This window comes from Pogonomyrmex barbatus, unplaced genomic scaffold, assembly GCF_055798465.1.
Source record: "Pogonomyrmex barbatus isolate J1 unplaced genomic scaffold, ASM5579846v1 scaffold2, whole genome shotgun sequence".
Classification (NCBI taxonomy): Eukaryota; Metazoa; Arthropoda; class Insecta; order Hymenoptera; family Formicidae; genus Pogonomyrmex; species Pogonomyrmex barbatus.
The window spans coordinates 7,386,117-7,405,695 of NW_028297116.1; the positions used below are offsets into that span (position 1 = coordinate 7,386,117).

The 19,579-nt window shown below is 46.2% G+C and overlaps 1 protein-coding gene across 15 annotated transcripts in view; it reads left to right on the forward strand.

Annotated features, from left to right (window-relative positions):
* Positions 1-19,579, forward strand: part of LOC105427671 (uncharacterized) — a 159,377-nt gene that overhangs the window by 48,248 nt on the left and 91,550 nt on the right. For 5 of the 15 annotated variants that reach the window (XR_016139035.1, XR_016139037.1, XM_089076007.1 and 2 more), the window contains one exon: positions 9,420-16,010. The exons of the other annotated variants lie outside the window; for them this stretch is intronic. Coding sequence is in view for 2 of the 5 variants with exons in the window: in XM_089075997.1 (XP_088932123.1) it covers positions 9,420-9,606 (187 nt within the window). In the remaining 3 variants the exon portion in view is untranslated. Of the gene's footprint in view, positions 1-9,419; positions 16,011-19,579 lie in introns of those variants that run through there. 15 annotated transcript variants of the gene reach the window in all.

The following is a 19,579-nucleotide window of genomic DNA, read 5'->3' on the forward strand; positions in this document are numbered from 1 at the left end:
CCCGCTTCTGATCTCGTTGGATCATCATCGCGCGTACCCGTCGACCTCGCCCGTTGACGTCTTCCTCTCTCCGTATCGATCGCCTTTTCAGAGGGTGAAAGGAAACGTATACGAGTGAGTAAGCGACGTTGCGAATCGCGGAACAGGAAGCGAAACGGTCTCGCAAGCTATTCGTGTCTTTATTATTTATATTGAAAGATATTTTATTAGATTCTTCCACAATATTATTACGCCGATAATAAGCGGATTCACAGACAAGTTTACGCCATGATTACGAAGAAGGCACCAGCATAATTGGAGGTTTATTATGGAAATGATTAGCCGGTTTCCCCCATATAGACTTCTATAAATTATCCGGCTATCCGCGCATGTGCTAATGCATCCCGCACGAGAATCAAAGGCTCGTAATACTCTCGCTGCCATATATTCGCCAACGCTCATCAAAGACAGTGGGAAGCAGTCATCGCGGAACTCTCCGCTGCAACCCTCTCGCCGCGATAGTAATTCACTCGCCGCGGATTCTTCGTCTTCTTCCTTGGGCATAACTTACGGTCACGGCCACGGTGTGTATCGGTGTTGCCGGCATAGGTACACCACGTATCGAGGACCTTCCGTCACGACGGAGTGCCGCGCTAATGAAAATTCCGGTAAAGCATACACGCATACATAGCAAGAGCCTCCACACGTGGAATGCGGTCCAATTAGGGAAGGGTTGGTTGCAACCCGCTTGGACGGTCTTCCTGGAATGCAAGGTGAGTGAGGAGGAGATGGGGAGGGGAGGCAGCGAGGAAAGGCAGAGAATTGGTTTATTATATCGAAGATAGAGATACGATTCCCCTACTAATTTCGCGATACTGTTTCCCCGCTCTTCCGTTTCGCCTTTTACACGCGCGCGAGCTTTCACGCGCGTGTAAAAGGACTCCCTTTCCCCCCCTCTTCCCGTCGGCGTCTATCACTTGCGCGGGCCATCCACCTTTCTCCCACGAAAGTCACCTTTTAACGTACCTGGTAACAACCTGGTAACAAATCAATTCGATGGTGATTAACGCACGCTTCGTGCCGTTCCCTAATTACGCGAAACTTATTACTCGATTGGCTATCGGTCGCCGGCGCGATACGTAGATATGTCTAAGACGCGTCGCGCTCGCTAACGGGACGATTCCCGGGAGGATTTCTCGTGGTATCAAAAATTTCCGCGTCTCGTGTAGCGTTGAACGCCGCGAACCAGGGATCGCGACTTCGTTCGGTTTGAGATCAAAATCGGCTCGTTCGCACGACTCCTCGCCGTAAAAGTCATACCGTGCGCGTTCACCGACTTTGTGGAAGTCGATGATGGGGAAGCGGGACTCGCGCGGAACGTTCTCCAATCACCGTGACGAATTGACGTTACTCCTAATTTCGTATGACGCGTGCACGATGAAACAAGCTGCTTGAAATGAAATTGAAAAAATTTTCCATTCGATCACGTAAAATTATATACAACTTCAATCCTCTGGGATATGCATTACAGACAAGTACACGGTTCGATCGATTGATCGTAAGTGGAATTTAGAGACGTAAATTTTAAAAATTAAAATTCGTAAAATTGTTTCTTATATTTTACTTATATGCGTAAAATCGAATTATTCTTTTTTCAAATATTACAACGGATAAGATATTAATATAATTTTATCCTATGATATTTTAGACGCAAAACGTAATCTCGCGTGAACTAACGCTCGAGAGACGCCGCGGACGTTTTAGCGGTAAGAGGTATGGACATAAAGAAGAGCATTATGCCCGGCACATAATGCCGCCACGTAACCGACCGATCGAGGGGATCGCGCCGATCGATGCTCGATCCATACCTCTATCCATACCTCTGATCGTGGTAGTGATGCCCGATGGTAGGATCGCCGCGCGAGACCTTTTAAAAGCTCGGAACGGCCGAGCGGGCTAATTGTGTGATATTGTGCACCGACAATGCTCTAATGAAGCATTGTCCAATACTCGACTACGATCGGTGTCGTTCGTCGGTCTTTTTTTTTTTTTCTGGAATGGCGCGCGAGAAGAGCGGACGCGTTCCGAGGAGCCGCCACAAAGAGTCGCGCGATACCTTCGCAGTCATATCGCTCCGTGGACGTGCCATGATTCCTCGCGGAGGTTAAAGATCGCTTACACGCTTATATTCTAACGAATCGGTATCGTGGTTGACGGATGCACTTTTACGTACGAACGATGAATTCCTGTTTCGACGATGCGCTCGGGCAAAGTTAGATAACAATTGAGGAGGGACGAACGATGTAAAACGTACATTACGTAGTTCTATTCCTTTTCACGCAAATAAGATCTTCGATTTTCCTTGATTTGATTACCGGATGTTTTGCCTTCGTGTCTGCTCTCTAGATGCGAGCCTTGAATTATTGAATCATCCAATCAGATAATCGTAAAGGCGTTTCTATTTCGATACTTGAAATTCCCAAGGCTAACGGCGCTTAATGCCTTCCCGTACTTTTAATTTTCCCTTCGCCTGGGAAATATTTGTTTTCGGAATTAAGAATGTGAATTAGCGATTGACTCGATTAATCGATTAATGCGTATCACGGGCGGAGCGCCGCTGCGCTGCGCGAAAGTGGCAGGCGGAAAATTGCAGGGGAAAACGAATAGCTTCTCACAGTAGCCGTCCGTGAGGAAATGAAGCAGCGGCAATATATAGGTAGGAGAAGAACGGGAAGAAGCGATGGAGCCGTATTTTCCCTCGGAAGAGACCGTTTCGTGGGACATCTCGGGGGGGGGGGGATTTCGTTTTCATTAGTCGGCGAGCGCTCGCATGATCGGGGCGCGCTCGCTCGCTCGCGGCCCATGGGCCATCCACCTTCATCACTCGCGGTAAAACTCGTAACTCGATTATGCGTCTAACTAGCAATTCCAATACTATTAAGAGACGTAAGAGCGCCGGCCGCACGAGAAACCACCGCGCCCGGCGGCGAATGTTTCGTCCGGCCGCGAAAAGCGCGCGCGGTCCCGTGAGACTCGCACGGGCAATAGATGATCTGCCGCGTTCTCGCGTACCTACGCATAATTTAGGAGGAATCCCGTGCGGATTGAATGCGCGGCGAACGCAACGCCGGCTCGCGTTTCGCCGTTTTCTCCTCTTTCTCCCCGCCGCCGCGCTTTCCCGTGCCCTACGTCGTTGACGATGACGATAACTTGCCGCGGGTTATTTTGTTTCCACGCAACGGTGCCATGCGGTTATGTATTAGAGATTATCAACGCGCCTGATGATCGATCCCGCGAGCGACGTAAATCAGAGCTTCGCGAGATGCGTCGATTCCACGATAAAGGGGATATTTTATGTGTATTATTGTGTAACATGCAAGATTATTCAACATGCATTTTCGCACGAACGGTAAGAATGCGCTGGGTTTTTTTTTTTTTTTTTTTATTATGAAATATCGCGATGATAGCTTACGCTCCTAGGGCGGATTACATCACGATTTCTTCTTTTTCACGAAAAAGAGAAAGTTTTGATGTGACAGGGAAATATTCGCATGATTTTCAATAACAGTAGAAATTTAATAAATATTATTTGACAAAATCGAGATTATTAATTCTTTAAATTTGGCTTAATTTAATACATCATCGTACGTTTTAGAATTTGTTAAAAATTGATATAAACATAAATAGTTATATAAATATGCAATACCGTGCATCACAGTAGACAAGTTTCACTTATATTTTTTCAATAACCTGAGTTTATTATAGATATCGTTTTATGTATAGGAGTATATATAGTTATACATAAAATTATATAAATTAATACCTGTTTATAGCTTTCTCTTAGTATTTATCCAGCAGCAATTGTATATAAAATAATATATTCTTCTATTACAGAATAATTTAACATCGATAATTTAAATAGTTTGTTAAAATTAATTATGATTAGATTCAAACTATGAGGAGAAACTTAACTCGTATTAGAAGAATCTCCCTCTCTCTTCTTTACCAACACATCTTTCTTTCCCTAATAAATATATATTTACTCTTTCAAGAGATATTAAGTATGAAAATTTTGCATATTTACTTAAAGAAAATTTACAGTTAACAAAGTATATGTAATCGTACTGAATTATAGGTGATTATTTACAGCAGGTGTCTAATCGTTCGCCGCACGTCACTGCGAAGAAGGATTTAATCCTTCGCCCACGGATCGTCGTAGTGACCCTCGGGCATTTGGTACGGCTGTAAAAAGGGTCGAGAAAGCGGCGCGGTATCACGCCGTCGAAAGAAACAACAACGGCGCGTTTATCACGCGCAACTAATAGAAAATTATCTCTCTAATTTAAATCCTGCGGCCAATACGGCGCGCCGTGGTGCCGCGATGCATCGCGCGCGCATCCTTTACGAGCGTCCCGTTTGGCCGTTCCCCGCTGTCCCCCAATCCGCCATCCAACCCTTCGTGTCGGTTAACGGGCACGGATATATCCGCCTAGAAATAAAATCGGCGATAGTATCTCCGCTGAATGAACTCTCCCACGCCTATGCCTATTCGCGCTCATCCTCCACCCGCTCGGGCGTGCGTGTGCTCGGCCCGTCTGCTCGCTGCACGGCCTGGTACCTCTCGCGAGATCGCGCGCGTGCACACACGTACACACACGCATACGCACACACATGTGTACGCGGGCCTTCGCACATAAGACGCGAGAAACTCGCGTGCGCGCGCGCCCGCGTACGGTGCTGCGTGCGTTCATGGGCACGAAGATCTAGGTTCCAAGAGGTCCAGGGGTCCATCGGGGTCCGACCCGCCGACCCCGGCACGTATTCGCCACACCCGCACACCGATGCTTAGGGGCCGCGCTCGCAGATGCTTAGGTGGGGTCCCAGGCCTATACCCGGCAGGTCTTCGTCTTCGTCCTCCTCCTCCTCCTCCTCATCCTCTTCCTTCTTCTCCTCCTCCTGCTCTCCCTCCTCTTCCTCCTCTTCTTCCTCTATCTTTTCTTTCTCCTTCTCTCACTGGCTCTCTTCTTCACCCTTCGCCTCCTTTACGCCTTTCTTTCCCTTTTCCTCGTTCTTCCCCTTGTTCCTTCGGTTCTCCTTCTCCTTCTCTTCTTCCTCTTTTCTGCCTTCTCTTCTTCGGCACGGCGCGCATACATGTACATCCGCGGAATTAATAGCCGGTCGCCGCGAAAAAGTCACGGTAATGTGATTACGACGCTGTCTTTCGCTCGTTCGTGCTTACTCGACCCGCCTTGACTCGACTTCCACGTACGTGGCCTTACCTATTCCTTCTATTCGAGACGGTGCTCTTCCTGTAACTGGCTGACTGGCTGGCTAGTCTACCCCTTCCTCGGAGCATCCTTCCGCGAGAAGTTCCTGCTCGTCGTTTCGATATTCATTGAGAAAAATGATCGCAGAAAATAGCGAAGTGCTCGTTTCATGTGATTCGTTGAACAATTGTAAATTGAAAATATGCATAAATTTCGCAAGTTGCGAAATTCACACATTTTCACTCAAATTAACATATCTAAAAAAAATGATGTAATAATTATTTAATATTATTAAAATATAATTCTTTATTGGCATAATATATAATATACATTTGAAATATTTACATTACAAAAAATTGGTTAAACTTTTCATAAATTTAATAATTATTCGAAATTTTAAACAACAATGAAACAGTTTTTATATTTTTCTTCATTTATTTTATGAAAATCATATTTATATTTTTTTCTAGCTATAGCTATTTTTGATTAGTTATAGCTAGTTATTGATCAGAAAATAGCAATCAGAAACAAGTTTTACTTGATAGAAATTGATAGTTAATATTTACTGACCAGTTATATCTGGCTAATTTTTTACTAGTTATTAACCAGAAAATATTAGAATATTCCGAATTTTACTGGCCAGAAACTGATTAATATTTACTGGTTAGTTTGACTTGGCTAGTTTCTGGCTAGTTGCTGACCAGTATTATCTCATAAAAATTTTCTGATCAGTTATTGGATAGTTACTGTCCAGTAAATTCCAAAAAATCAAAACGAACTAGTTTCTAGTGAGTAACCAGTTTTTCTTATGTATTTTTCTACTTGGGTAATATGCAATATATAAGACATTTGATCATTCAAGAAATATCTATTAATAGACTTGTATAGATACAACCTGTGCACTTGATTAATTATTTATCAACATAATTATTTTCCATTTGTCAAATTTGTTATATAAATGAACTGTGTTCTCATATTGATGTAGCCGACAATGAGTCTCATCGTACCAGCCGCCAAAGCTCCGATAAGCAAACACATTTTGCACAGAAAGGTATCGGGCGGCATGCGCATGCACGAATTTAAAACGGTCGTTAAACGATGGATTTTAAAGGATCGTTACTCGTGGCGTCCTAAAAGCGCCCTAAACTACCGGGCGCGCTCAGCTCGGAGAGCCGGGCAAAATCTATAAATCCCGGCAAGTATAACGATCCCCGATGCTTGCCGACGCTATAAAAATCCCCCTTTAACGTCGACCTCGCTCGTGGTAGGCAGGGCTTATGGTTTTGCTCGTTACACGCGCAATGCCGCATTACAGTTTTATATAAATCTGCTGGCCCGCGACCGTTTTGTCGAACGTACCCGGCCCGAGACCGACCGGCCGACGATTCTGTGGAATTTGCGAGAGTATAAATTTCGGACGGCAATCACCTACGTGGACCAAGCGATCCGACGCTGGATCAGAGGGGGGGGGGGAAAGTGAGCACGAAGATACGTCCTTCCCTCGACTGTCTTATAAAGCCGCCTTGCCCGCTTCGTTCTTTCGGGTGACTCAGGGTCAGGTCACGTATGCAAATGAGACGACTCTTCGCTGAGGTGACTCGAAAATCTCAGGAGCTCTCAGAACTTGAACCTCGAAGGCAGATATAATTTGGGGGAGACATTCGGAAGAAATCGGGACGAATACTTATTCCAAATGAATAATCTAGGGGAGATTCGCTTTCTCAATTTAGAATTACTGGTATAATACATTTTAGTTAAGATCCAACACAATAATTTCTATAACTATTTTAATGTTTAAATAGCTTTTTTGCTCGCGAGTAGAAAAAATATCACGCGACAATTTTACAATAATCGATTTTCTAAAATTAATAATTTTAGAAAATAATTTTAAGAAAAATCGAACTACAATATTTTACATTATTTACGGTACAACTCAATTAATAATTATTATCTACATTATAAAACTTATAAATTATGTCCACAGTTACAACATAACATCTACAGTTACTGCGATATTAATTACAGCCAAGTGATCATTATAAGTCATATTTCGAAAAAAAATTAAAAAGCACATAATTAGTCAGATCGATGTCACGCGAGGAAGGATTAAAAGAATTGCACGAACCGAACTTTCATTGAATTTAAATGCAAAAGCATACAGTGTATTCGATGTCCCGCGGCGAATTGCATTCCCTTTCTCTTCCCTCGTAGTCTTTGCGAAGGTGGAAGCTGCGGAAGGGAAAAAAGATGGGGAGGAGAGAGGACGCGCGTACCAGCACGCCGAGTTTAATAAAGTGCACTAACCGCCGCGTATTAAGAAGATTTAGGTGGGTGAGAGCAGCGGGCGTACTGGTATAAATACCAGAATAATAGCGAGGTTATATGGCGTTTCCCTCCGCCCCTCGGTCGGTTGGGCCATCCCTTCCTCCCGCGGTACCAAACGTATGGGGTGGTGCTGGGGTCCCGCCATGGGTGGGCCCCGCGGTGTGCCCCATACACACGCCGGTTTCGTCGTGTAAAATATCATCGCAAACCGCACCCCGATAAATTTCACGATATTGCCCGTGAAACCGCTCACCGTTGGAAATGAGGATGCAAATGGCCACTGCTGGGCCTTCCTGATGCATCCTGTCTTCGTGTACCCTCTCAAATTGTCATAGTTTAATATCCATTGCAAATGTTGGATATTTTCTTCTGTAATATTTTTATACAGAGGGATACCTTTAACAATTCTGTATAATCATTAATAGATTTTCTTTCGGGTATATGTATATCATATAGTTTTATGTAGCATATATTTAACAAACGTCAAATGGAATAATCTTATTAAGTAGTTAATGACATCTTTAGGATGTCTTGTATTACATTATATGGCGACATTAACATTTTTTTAATCATATTAAATGAGCTATTAAATTATTTTTATTTACTGTTAATTCTAATCATACTTTTGCATATAAAATTACAGGTTTACGAGATCGCGTGTGAAGATAAAAAGGGATATACTTATTTAAAGTATCTCGATACCAAAAATGTTATTTATGCTACTAATTACTTGTATTATTATAAATTGATCTAATAAAATACAATAAGTTATGCATGCAATAAATTACATGATATCGCGCGTAGAACCGGTCGTGCGACGTAACGACGTCCGATATAGCGACACGACACTTATCGGGGCTTACAAGCGAGCACGATGTATAATATCGGGGGCGTTACAACAACGTTATGTTTTGTAATTATTATTCGAGCCCCTATAAACAATGTCAGGAATTACCGGGACGCAAAAAGCCTGTTAGCCACGAACATCGTGCGCGAGCGATTATCGTCGGGAAACGGGTTACACGATCGCATCGCGCGCGATATTCGTCGTCGGTATGATAATATTACTGGCTGTTGGCCTATCGTCGGATTATTCTAGCAGAAGAAACGGAATACGTACAATACCATCGCGGCCGATGCTTTCGTCGAGCGTCCCGAAAGTTGGTTCGCTCGACAAAAAATGAGCTCGCGTCGTGACACGGTCGCATTAGCGCTCACGTACGTAATCACGTCGCAACAAGGCGATCGTGTACAGCCGTAATCTATGTATGTACCCGCGAGACCATAAAACCAGGCCGTAAGAACGCAAACGGGCCTGGCCCGAGAGAGAGAGAGAGAGAGAGAGAGAGAGAGAGAGAGAGCCGTGTTCCGGCCACGTCAAGTCCGTCCGCCCGGAGACGTAATCTTATTAAACGGCTATTAGCCGCTCGCCGAGGCTTATCAACGTTTAGACATCTGGCAGACACGGGAAGACATTCTCTTACTTCTCTACACGCCTACACGGTCGCGCCTCGCGTTCGTGAGACGCGCGTGCTCCCCTTCACGGCGATGTAATGAGAAACCGCGACGCGCGTAAAGGAAATGGAGACACGACGCACGGCTCCTCTCTGTCCTCACCTCCCCCCCCCCCCTCCCTTCCCCCGTATGATCGCCGTAAAACCAATCGAAACTTTCGACTCTCGTTGACGTTACTCTCGATACGAAGCGGAAGTCACGTATAAAGCACGCTCGCACGGCGCGCGCGCGGCGCTCGATTCAGCTGTGTATCTTTCTGTCCGGCTCCGACGTCTTCTCGCTCCGGCCGCAGTTTCTCTCTCCGCCTGGTTTAACGGATCTACAATCTTGCAGAGAGCCGTCATCCCAGGTGCACCGCGGGCCGGCACCGCGCCGCGATGATGGGCATCCCGGACAGGGTAGGTGGATGCAACAACTCAACCGAGTTATGCGCATCGCCCGAGTGAAAATTTTGATCGGCCCTCAGCTAGACGACGTCGGCCGGCTCTACACTGTTAGCTCGTTGACGTTCGACCGTTAGCCTGTAACAACCGTTACTTATTGTCAAGAATGCCCGTGAATTTCGCACGGATTGCCAGGGTTCAAATGTTGCGGAAGTAATTTCAAATGTATCGCTGTATACGTAACTCGATATCATTTCACACTTTGTTTCTCAGGAACGTTACTTTATTTCATATATATCGGTAACGGGGCAACGGGGAGATTGTTCCGCGTGAATTAATTATATCGAAGGTATGCATCATAAGGTATGTATTATATCGAAGGTATGCATGCGCAAAATTCAGCCGTAATGTTAGATGGTCATTCCCGGCCGTGATGCCGAACGGATCGATTTGTTTATCTGTATTTAACTACACTTCCTCTCGGAGAATTCTATTTGACTTTCTTCCCGACTCTTTATCCGCCTCTCACGGCCGTTTGCCGGAGTTGAAAAAGATTCACCCACATCGGTCACTCGGCCGATCCGGCCGACGACATTCGACAGCGGGGGGCCGCAATGTTTCCCGTCAGTACGTCAGTCATTTCGATCGTAACACCGACCGCGGGCACCAAGCATCAGCGCGAAGGATGGGAAGTCGCGGGGGGGGGGGGTGTGCAGGCGGGACGACCCTACAGGAATTCGGCCGACGCGCGTCTCGCCATGTACAACGATCGAGTTCATGACTTTTTGGTCTCACGATTGGCGATGCGTGCAGCGTATTCCGAGCTCTTGGCTCATCGGGCGGAATCAGTCGGAAGACGTTTCTGGGTATGTTGTCTAGGTTAAAGAAGAGAACCAACCTTCCGAGCGGTTAGTGCGGTCATGACAGACGAATTGCATGGCAATTTTATTTCATCGGATGATTAAATGCGATCATGAGAGAATGCAGAAGGAAGTAGGAAGCATCTCAGAGAAAAATAATCGTATTAGTAAAGATGATTTTATATCGAATGGATTTTACAATATTATAATAAGTTCACATTGAAAATGATATGTCAATATGTTTTGATCTATTGTAAACTTTACATAAACATCACAATTATTTTTCAGTAAATTATATAAGGAAAAAAAGTTTTCAAAACATTTTTCAAATCTTTATTAGTCCAAAGCTATGATTAAGCTTAAATTTGTATGTTTTAATTAAAGATATAACGTACTTTAATTTAATCCTCTTTGAACTCGCAAAAACGGCGAAAATTGATTATGTTAGGTTTAAAGCGCGCGATCTGTGGTGACCTTAGCTTCGGTTCTCGCGCAGTCTCGAAGCAGAGACTCTCGAATGCATACGACGAGGGCACGCGCTATCTGGACCAGAATCTCGATCGAATTGGCTGCGAAGGTTCGCACGCTTTGCGACAGGGGAGGATAGCCGGGGGAGTTTCGCGCGAAAACAAGACGGAAACAGCGGTGGCGAAGCGAGACGAGGCGGCACACGTGAATGCTGGTCCCGTGTATCGGAACAAGCGCGGCCGACACCTTCTTGCTCTTGTTTGCCACCGACTGCGTGTAATTTCTTAGCAAAGGCGTTAATGAGGGGCTTGGCTCGGCACGGTAGATCACGGGACGGCCAGAGCCGGCGGGGCTGAAGTCGCTGCGCGGCCCGGCTGTTCTCGCAAGTCGACTCCTTCCTGCATCTCTCTCTTGCCGCGAGGTTCCCACCTCGTTCCCGCTCGCTCGGTCCACCCAACCGTCTCTCACCTCGTCTCCGCGTCTTTCCTACTTCTTGTCTTCGTCCTTTATGTGCTTTTTCCCTGCCTCCACAACGAACGGAGGTGGTGTGTTCACGATCTGTGCGCCTCGAGGTAGCGCTACCGTGTACCTGAATTCCGATCTACGTTCAGATACCGGACTCAAACTGGCCAAGAAAATATCTAGATGCCGGGGTATCCAGGATACTGCTCCTTCGCGGTAAACCACGGTACCGAGGCACCGGTTTCCGAGGAGGAGATGACACAAGGGGCACGGAGCGTCTCTCATCGGCTTTCGCTCTTTCTTCGCTTTACGAGAAATTGTTTTATGCAAAATTTGAAACAATTCTATAACAATATGGTTATTATTATTATGTGTAAATGTTATATAACAGAGAATATTAGTATTAGCATTATTATCCATTGCAATGTATGATATGATGTATATATGTGTCTGTATATTGGGTATACTCTCTTTTTTCTTCTCAATACACATATTTCCTTTATGTAATAAAATACGTAAACACGTTTGATACAAACATGCAGGATTAAGCACGGAAGAATTGTTGATCGTTTTGCGAGAGGGGATACTATCTCACGTACAATGTACTCAGTGAATATTTTCATATTTGCAAAAAACTGATTCCTACCACTCTTCTTTTAATCCGAAAGTTAAGGCCGGTGGAATTAAGCGCTTGCCACGGTCGAAAGGCGAGGGATATCTTCGGTCGAAGGAGAAAGAATATCGCGTGGATGGTGAATCGAGAAGGACGGCGACGGACGGGCGGGAGGAAGAAGATAAGAAACGCAGAGCAAAAGAGGGCAACAGAAAAGTAGAGACTGTGAGGAAAAAGAGAAATGCAGAGGATTCGTGAACCTCTTAAGCACGATGCCCAGGGAGTTTATTAATGCAATGTCGCGACGCTTGACCTTCTCCCCTGTTTATTTTATTTTTAATTTATTCCTCCCACCAGGGACGTTATAAAACTTTAAGAATAGCCGCACTCGTTCGGGGTGGGTCTTCGCCCTGACGCGCCCTTCGCAACGCGCGTTCGCACCGCGCGACGGCAACCGCGGCGATTACGTCGATTTATTAATAACCCGGTTTTCATTGGCATTCGGTCGCCATGCAAAAATTGCGTTTACTGCCCCATGGGGGCCCGACCCTTGACTTCGCCGCGCGACCCCGTATCGTTCGTGTAGGTGGCACGACCAGTTTTTCGCCCGTGCGTCGCGTCCTGAACATTCGTTTTCGTGCGTCGCGAATACCCGCCTCTTCTCCCATCCTCCGCTCCGATCCTCCTCAATACGTTTGTCCTCGCAGCAGCTGCCGCTATTGCTGCTGCTATTGCCACCGCTATTGCCGCCGCTGTCGTCGTTTCTGCTATTGCATCGTTCGGATCGGAAAGACCGCATGGCGCATCCGCGCTCCACGCGAATGAAGGATATGGAATTCGCTCGTAAACCAACCGGAGAAATGGTCCACCATTCATCGTCGGAGAAGACACGAGACGTATGAAAAGAAGAGTGGGAGGGTAGAGAGGCAAAGGAGAATTTCAGTAATACCATATTTCACTTATATGGCGCAAGACTATTGCACAAGTCGGCTCTCATAAAAACTTTTACCAGTCGGATAAGTTCATGGTGCGAAAAAGTATAATTTTTTTAAACAAAACAACGATCGCAAATTGGCAGAAAAAAAAGATATCTTCACTTACTTAATTAAAAGTAATGAAAACTTTCAACATTAAGATGAATATCGATAATATTTGGCAGGTATGATATAATTTCAGGAGATCCGACAACAGATACAATCTAACTAACGAACTCAAAAGTTGCGCAAGGGATAAGTCCCACACTCTCTTTTGTCCGCGTCCTTCCCTTCTCACTCTCCAATCTCTCTCTCTCCGGTCGTTTCAATTATCTCTTCAATTATCTCATCGGAACGCTATATTTTCCGGCTATTTTTTCCACGTGCCGGTCGATCTTAAATAACTGGCGCGTACCGGCGCGAAGCGTACCGTGGCGAAAGGCGATTTAGAATAAATCAATAGTGGTATGCGATCTTGAAGTCACAATGGACGACCGGGGTCTATAAGGAATCGGCGGAGTGGCCGCGCAGTAATTTTCCCACGTGTCCGCGGCTTATCTCTCTCTTCTCGGCAACCGAGGTCCGGCGATCCCTCGATGTCCTGTTCACCCGGGAGCATCGTTTAACCGATGTCGCTCAAGCGCGCGGCATTATAGCTGGACCGGCGCAGCTATGCGAGCGGCGCATCTACGCGCGTCTCTATGCGCATCGCTGCTCGCAATCAACATACCTGCCCGCAATTCGCGAAAAATCGTCGCGGAGTCTGACGGGATTTATTTTACAGCTCGCGCGACATTCTCCCCTCGGCCGTCCTCGGAAACCGTAACCGCGCTGTCGGGCGATCTCTAAATCGCTCTAAAACTGTGCGAGTAACGTGAATTTCTCGCTTAATTCGAGTAATAATTGATTTCTTTTTTAACCCGACGTAGAGAGGTGAAAAATTATCTTCTCTCGCATCGGCTCGCTATCCTCAAATCACAGATCCCATCTTACTTATAATAAAACAAATCCGATCGAGCGTGAGGATTAAATGAATGCGTGTTCAAAAGCGTTCTTCGGATGTGGAGAAAAGAAGAGGAAGGGCGAGTAACAAAGTGTTCGCAACTTTCGTTACTTGGATTACTCACGTAATCCTGTTGCGCCCCGCCAGCCTGGACGTCACTCTCTATGCATCTCCGCCGTTTGGCGTGCCGATCCGAGACGGACAAAACTTAAACCGCGACCGTGAGAGGCATGCCGCTCATAAAGCACACGGTATAAATCAGAAGAGGCCCTCCTTTCTTATAGAAGTAACCATCTTCCCTGATCCCTTCCCGGCTCTCCTTCCTCCCGCTTCCCGCTTATCCCTTCGCGATTCGATACTACTCGTTCACTTGGCTGACTTTAACCGTAACCTCGGAAAGCACCACGCCGGGATAATTACGTCAGGGGGTTCGCCGATCTCACGTGGAATTTAAGTAAAATGCTGCATCGGCCATTAAGCGCGTCGATTGTTCGCCTAATGGTCATTATCTGCGTTCAAGTTATTTGCTTTGCCTTCGACCCGAGCAACAACGGGCGCGGCCTCAACGTACGCGGCCGTACCGTTCGCGATTAATCGCGCGTATTGGTATGCCCAGCTATTAATAATAATTAGCGGTCGAGGAATTGCTAATTAGGTTAGACGGGAGTAATGACTCGCCGCCACGGTACCGCGCGTTCACTGTTTTAATATTAGTGAGATAATTGCACGCTCATCACCGCCGAGCGGCGGTCACCGAGACGCAACGGTGCGGCCGGACACTAAAAAGTATATTTCATTGCGTATCCCTCCCCTCCCCACGTTCTCCTCCTCCTTTCCTCGTTCCCTCTCCTCCCCTCCGTTGCCGCCTGTCTCATCCGCGTGGTATTACGGACACGTTCGAGTAAGCGCAGCTTCGAGGCGAGTTAACGCCGGCCGCATGCGACGCGTGACTAGCGGCGAATGAGGCGAGTTACGCGCGACCAAAGCGCAACGCTCCGTGAAAACACTGTCTCCGCTATACACAATTGCTCACTCATAACAGTCCATTATTCGATACCTTCGAAATTTAATTTCCCTGCTACGTTATACAGGATGTTCCGTAAGTCGAGGTCGGGATCACTCGGGAGATGAATGGGAATTTAAAAATAAGAGAGAAAGTTGATATGAACATGGATCTAGAGATCGTCGTTTTCGAGTTATCGCCATTTTTACGTTGAAATTTGAAATTGCTCTGTTTTCAAATCTTTTTGTTAAAATTAAAAGTGTGGTGCAACATATCAAGACAGTCTCAATTTTGACAAAAAAAATTTTTTTGAAAGCGAAGCAATTTGAAATATTAACATAAAAATAGCGATAACTTAAAAACAACGCGTTTCCGGATCTATTTCTATGTCGTATCAACTTTTTTCTTGTTTGTGAAACCACAATCATCTTCCGAGCGATTGATTTCCACTTTTGAAACACCCTGTACTATGACGAAAAAGACCTCATACTTCGCTCCGTATAAAACAATTTATAATATTGCGAAAGAAAGATGAAAGGATACATGAAGGATTTAAAGATGGAATAAATCCATGATTTCTCTCTAAGCACTAGTTTAGGTACGATGAAACTTCTTACTTTCTGCTCTTTCGCGCGATTTCCCAATCGACAGTTATTGGAAAATGAAAGAATCTTCATGCTCGTGAGATTGATCTGTCCTACTTAGAATTGCATAATCCACTGTAAAATGTAACATTCAACGAGCGATCGCAACATTAACTGTCCCAATACTGTCACGTATCAAAATTACCTAACGTCGATCGATGCTCCGCCCAATAGCGTCATCATCGAGACGCTAATTAATCAGCGGGCCATCCATCAAACGTGATTACGGCATACGCACGATATCTCGTGCCACATAACCCGACGACAGTACGGTACAGGGAAAGGCATCTGAAGCGGCGAACGTGACGTCTCTTCCGGCGGGAGGGAGTCGCGTTCGCTCGCTCGCTCGCTCGCTCGCTCGCTCGCTCGTGGACGAGGCGAAATTGCGCGTATCGTCTAACCCCGCGACCCACGCCTCGCGACAATGTTTCACAGCCGACGCTTTCACCGAGGCTCGCCAATCTCTAACGACCGTCCGATCGCGTAATTTTCAGAGCAGGAGGCACGATACATGCGCGCGCGCGCGCGCGCGCGCGTGTGTGTGTGTGTGTGTGTGTGTGTGTCATGGCTCGTTAATGTTTGCTGGCAGAAAATGTCATGAGCTCGACTGACTGACACATTATTGCGAAAAGAGATGTGGATGTTAAAATTGACGTCGAGATCGCTCGATAGAATAAAATTTGAACGGACACGTGTTTACAAATGTCTAAATCTGTCGCAGCGACACTATATCTTCATTATTGATTATACGAAATCGACTTTCGAGTGAATAGACTTGATTAATAAATTTATGCATAATTTTCAAGTAGCAATTAGATTAATTGTATCCTACTGAAACTTGAAACTCTTCTCGGAGAGAAACTGAAATTTCTCGGAGAGACGACGATTGCACGAAAGCCAAGTGAGGAATAGTGGACAAGCGGCATCTAAATAGTTAAATAGACATTAAGCTACAATCCGCGAGCTGCTGAAATCAACGCGGATTCAACGTGGGGAGACGTAACAACCGCTACTTAGCACGCGTTAACGCGTCTATCACTCGCGTTATTATTCGCGATATCATAATAACGTTTCCGTGGAGGATTCCGACGTACGAAGCCTTTCATGCGGAAGGGAACCTCGCCGTCGGGGTTTATCGGCAGCGGCGCATCTTTCGAATCTGCTGCGCGAGAGATAATAGGATAGCCGTCCGGTCGTGCCGCTTCATCGCATCGGCGCGATGGTAGCGCGAGAGTGCAGACGGCATTTCCGCGAGAAAGACGCGCGCGCGCGCGCGCGCGCTTGTAGTTTAGGCTGACCATCATGCGCGCGCGCGCGCGGCGATATAGATGCACCTACATAAGGCGGCAGGCGGGGTACGGGCGGTGGAGTGACCCGCGGTTAGACTTTCACCCGCACTCGGCTCAATCTCACGCATACGCGGGCAAGCAGATCCTCTCCCGTGGCCAAACGTCGTCTCGCAGAGCACGCGATTGAAAAATAAACTCCGCGGAAGGAGGAAAAGAAGTTATATGTACATGAGACAGGGGGAGCGAGGAGGAGAATGAAAAGAGGAGCGGGAGGATGGAGAACAGGGCGAAAAGGAACCGTGCCTGAAGACAACGTCGGCACGGCAACGAAGGAGAAACGAGAGGTGGCATAGAGGCGGAGGTGGAGACGGAGAAGGAGAACAAACCGGCACCTGTACCCTCATAACCTCAGGTATAGTCTTCCTCTTCCCCTTCCTCCTTTCTTTCTCTTTCTCTATCTCCGTCTTTCTCTTATTTTTTTCCTCCCGGCACCGAATGTACATATTCTCGTATACCGCGAGTGTCGGACTGTACGTTGGCCGTTTGTTTGATGGTGAGTAGAGGCACAGGGCCGTCGTACGACACGAGTCTGCGATCCATTCGCGGCGCGTCTGCCGTGTCTACGCCGCTGGAAGTTATCCGTCAGCGATCCGAGAGATTTCGCACGAGGATGTACGCGCGTCGCTGCCGAAGGAGAACATTCTCGCCGCGGCTCGCTATTTGTCTTCCGCGCGCGAGACCTGATACCTTCGGCTACCTCAATGCTATGCTATCCATGAGACGAGAAAGAGAGAGAGAGAGAGAGAGAGAGAGAGAGAGCCAAGATGCAACAAAATACGAAAACAAAATATGAAGCCTGAAGAATAAAATATAATAGATGATCTCTATCGGGAAGTGAGAAGACAAGTATGTGGATTGTTTATCTGAATCTTTGTGTAAATCTTGATTGCACGGATGATATTTTTTATCACATTACCTTCATCGATATTGCGCGATCCGATCGGACAACGTTTGACAATGAAACGTCAGACGCTAAACCCTTCCTCGTTGCGACATTGCGACTCGAGCGGTTTATGATCGGCAGGGAAGATTTCCCACGATACAAATGACGCGTTTCGACGAAGGCGACTGAAACGAACAATGTTAGCACCAGTAAACACACGGATACGGCTCTGGGATCGCGTATGCGACTTCACGTAGAAGTGTCTGTCTCTATATGTAGAGTGTAGGCGGCACTCCTAGCAGGTGCTCATTAGATTACAGGGACGATGTTCGAGATGTTAGCCACCTTTTACTCACTGCTCGAGAGGCTTCCACGCGAGATTGGGATCTCCACGCGGTTCTTTCCACGACGTCTTTCGGGCCTTTCCCCACCTTCGTTCCTTCCCCTCCGTTATACCCATGTCCATCCTCCTCCACTCATCCTCCCCGTGTTCGTTAATGTTACTGATTTTTACGGAATCCGTATGGTGCTCATCTCGCTGTTTTTCATTGTCTTCCACATCGATCCACTTGGATCTATTTTTCTTTAATTCGAACAGCATTTACATGGTTTCTTAACAAGATCTTTATATTTTAGAATTATTTATCTTGCGCGCAATGAATCATCGCTTTCAGAATTGTCAATTGTTTTCTATATTATTCGTATACATCTACTGTTTATTTAGATATCTTGTTCCATCGGTAAACCGCAATTGTTAAAACTATTATTTATTCAATACACTTTTGAAAAATTAAAAAAGCCCAAATTCGGGATATTTCCGGATGTCTTTTTAAGAAGGACGAATTCGCATCCGGATCGGCATCACGGGCAGGCAAGGTAGTGCGTTTATCGCAGCAGGAAGTCGGCATACAAATGATAATCTGAAGCCTGGTCGTAGTCCACGCACTATGTTGGACGTGGAGAGCCGACGTGTGCGAGCACACGTATTTATGCGCGTCCACGCGTGTAACTTGCGCCCACCGCGACCAGGGCGCCGGGTCCTGGGAGTTGAATTTGTCGCTCCATATCTCGTCCTGGAATTTATGAAAGCCGGCCTCGCCATAATTTACGCGACCGTGCTCGAGCGCCGTAAATAACGGCGGGCACAAAGCGGGGAAGGTGCAAGAGGTGGCTCTATGGTGGAACGGAATTCGGGGCTGGCGGCCCATTGAATTGATAACGTTGCCTCCGTTGCCCTTTGTACGAATTCGCGTTGCCGTTATAAAATCGCATCTTCTAGAAATAGGTCTGTTGTAATTTCCGTAAGTATCCCAAACATTATTAGGCGCGCGATCAGCAAATTTATCTTGCATAAAAATTTATCTCTTATCGACACTTCAACGTTTGCATTATAAAGAATTAAATATGATTATTTTTAGATATTCTCATGTTAGAAAGAAATAAAGGAGTAAAAACAGATTTTGAGAATTTTTATCGGTCACTTCCGCGAGATCTCTCGAGCTTTCTCATTGCTCTTCTCATCGTCTACTAGAGCACGAGTTGAAATTATCGTACAGAATCTAATTACCGCCTAATTAGGACGATCGTGTATCGTCAAAGCGATTGCATCGAACATCGAGTTAAGGACCGATGTGCGCCGTATGGCGATGAGCCATATTTTCCTTCCGCGAGCGACTTTCGATACAACGGTGAAAATGATGAGCGGCGGGAGCCAGGGCAGCCATCCATTCGGTCGTACATTAATTACGGCTGTACCAGAGTGCGAAATATACCGTCTAGTCTTCATCCGCGCGCGATATTATCGCGCGACTCATCGAGTCTCATCGCAAAGTCGCTCACGGACGGATTAAA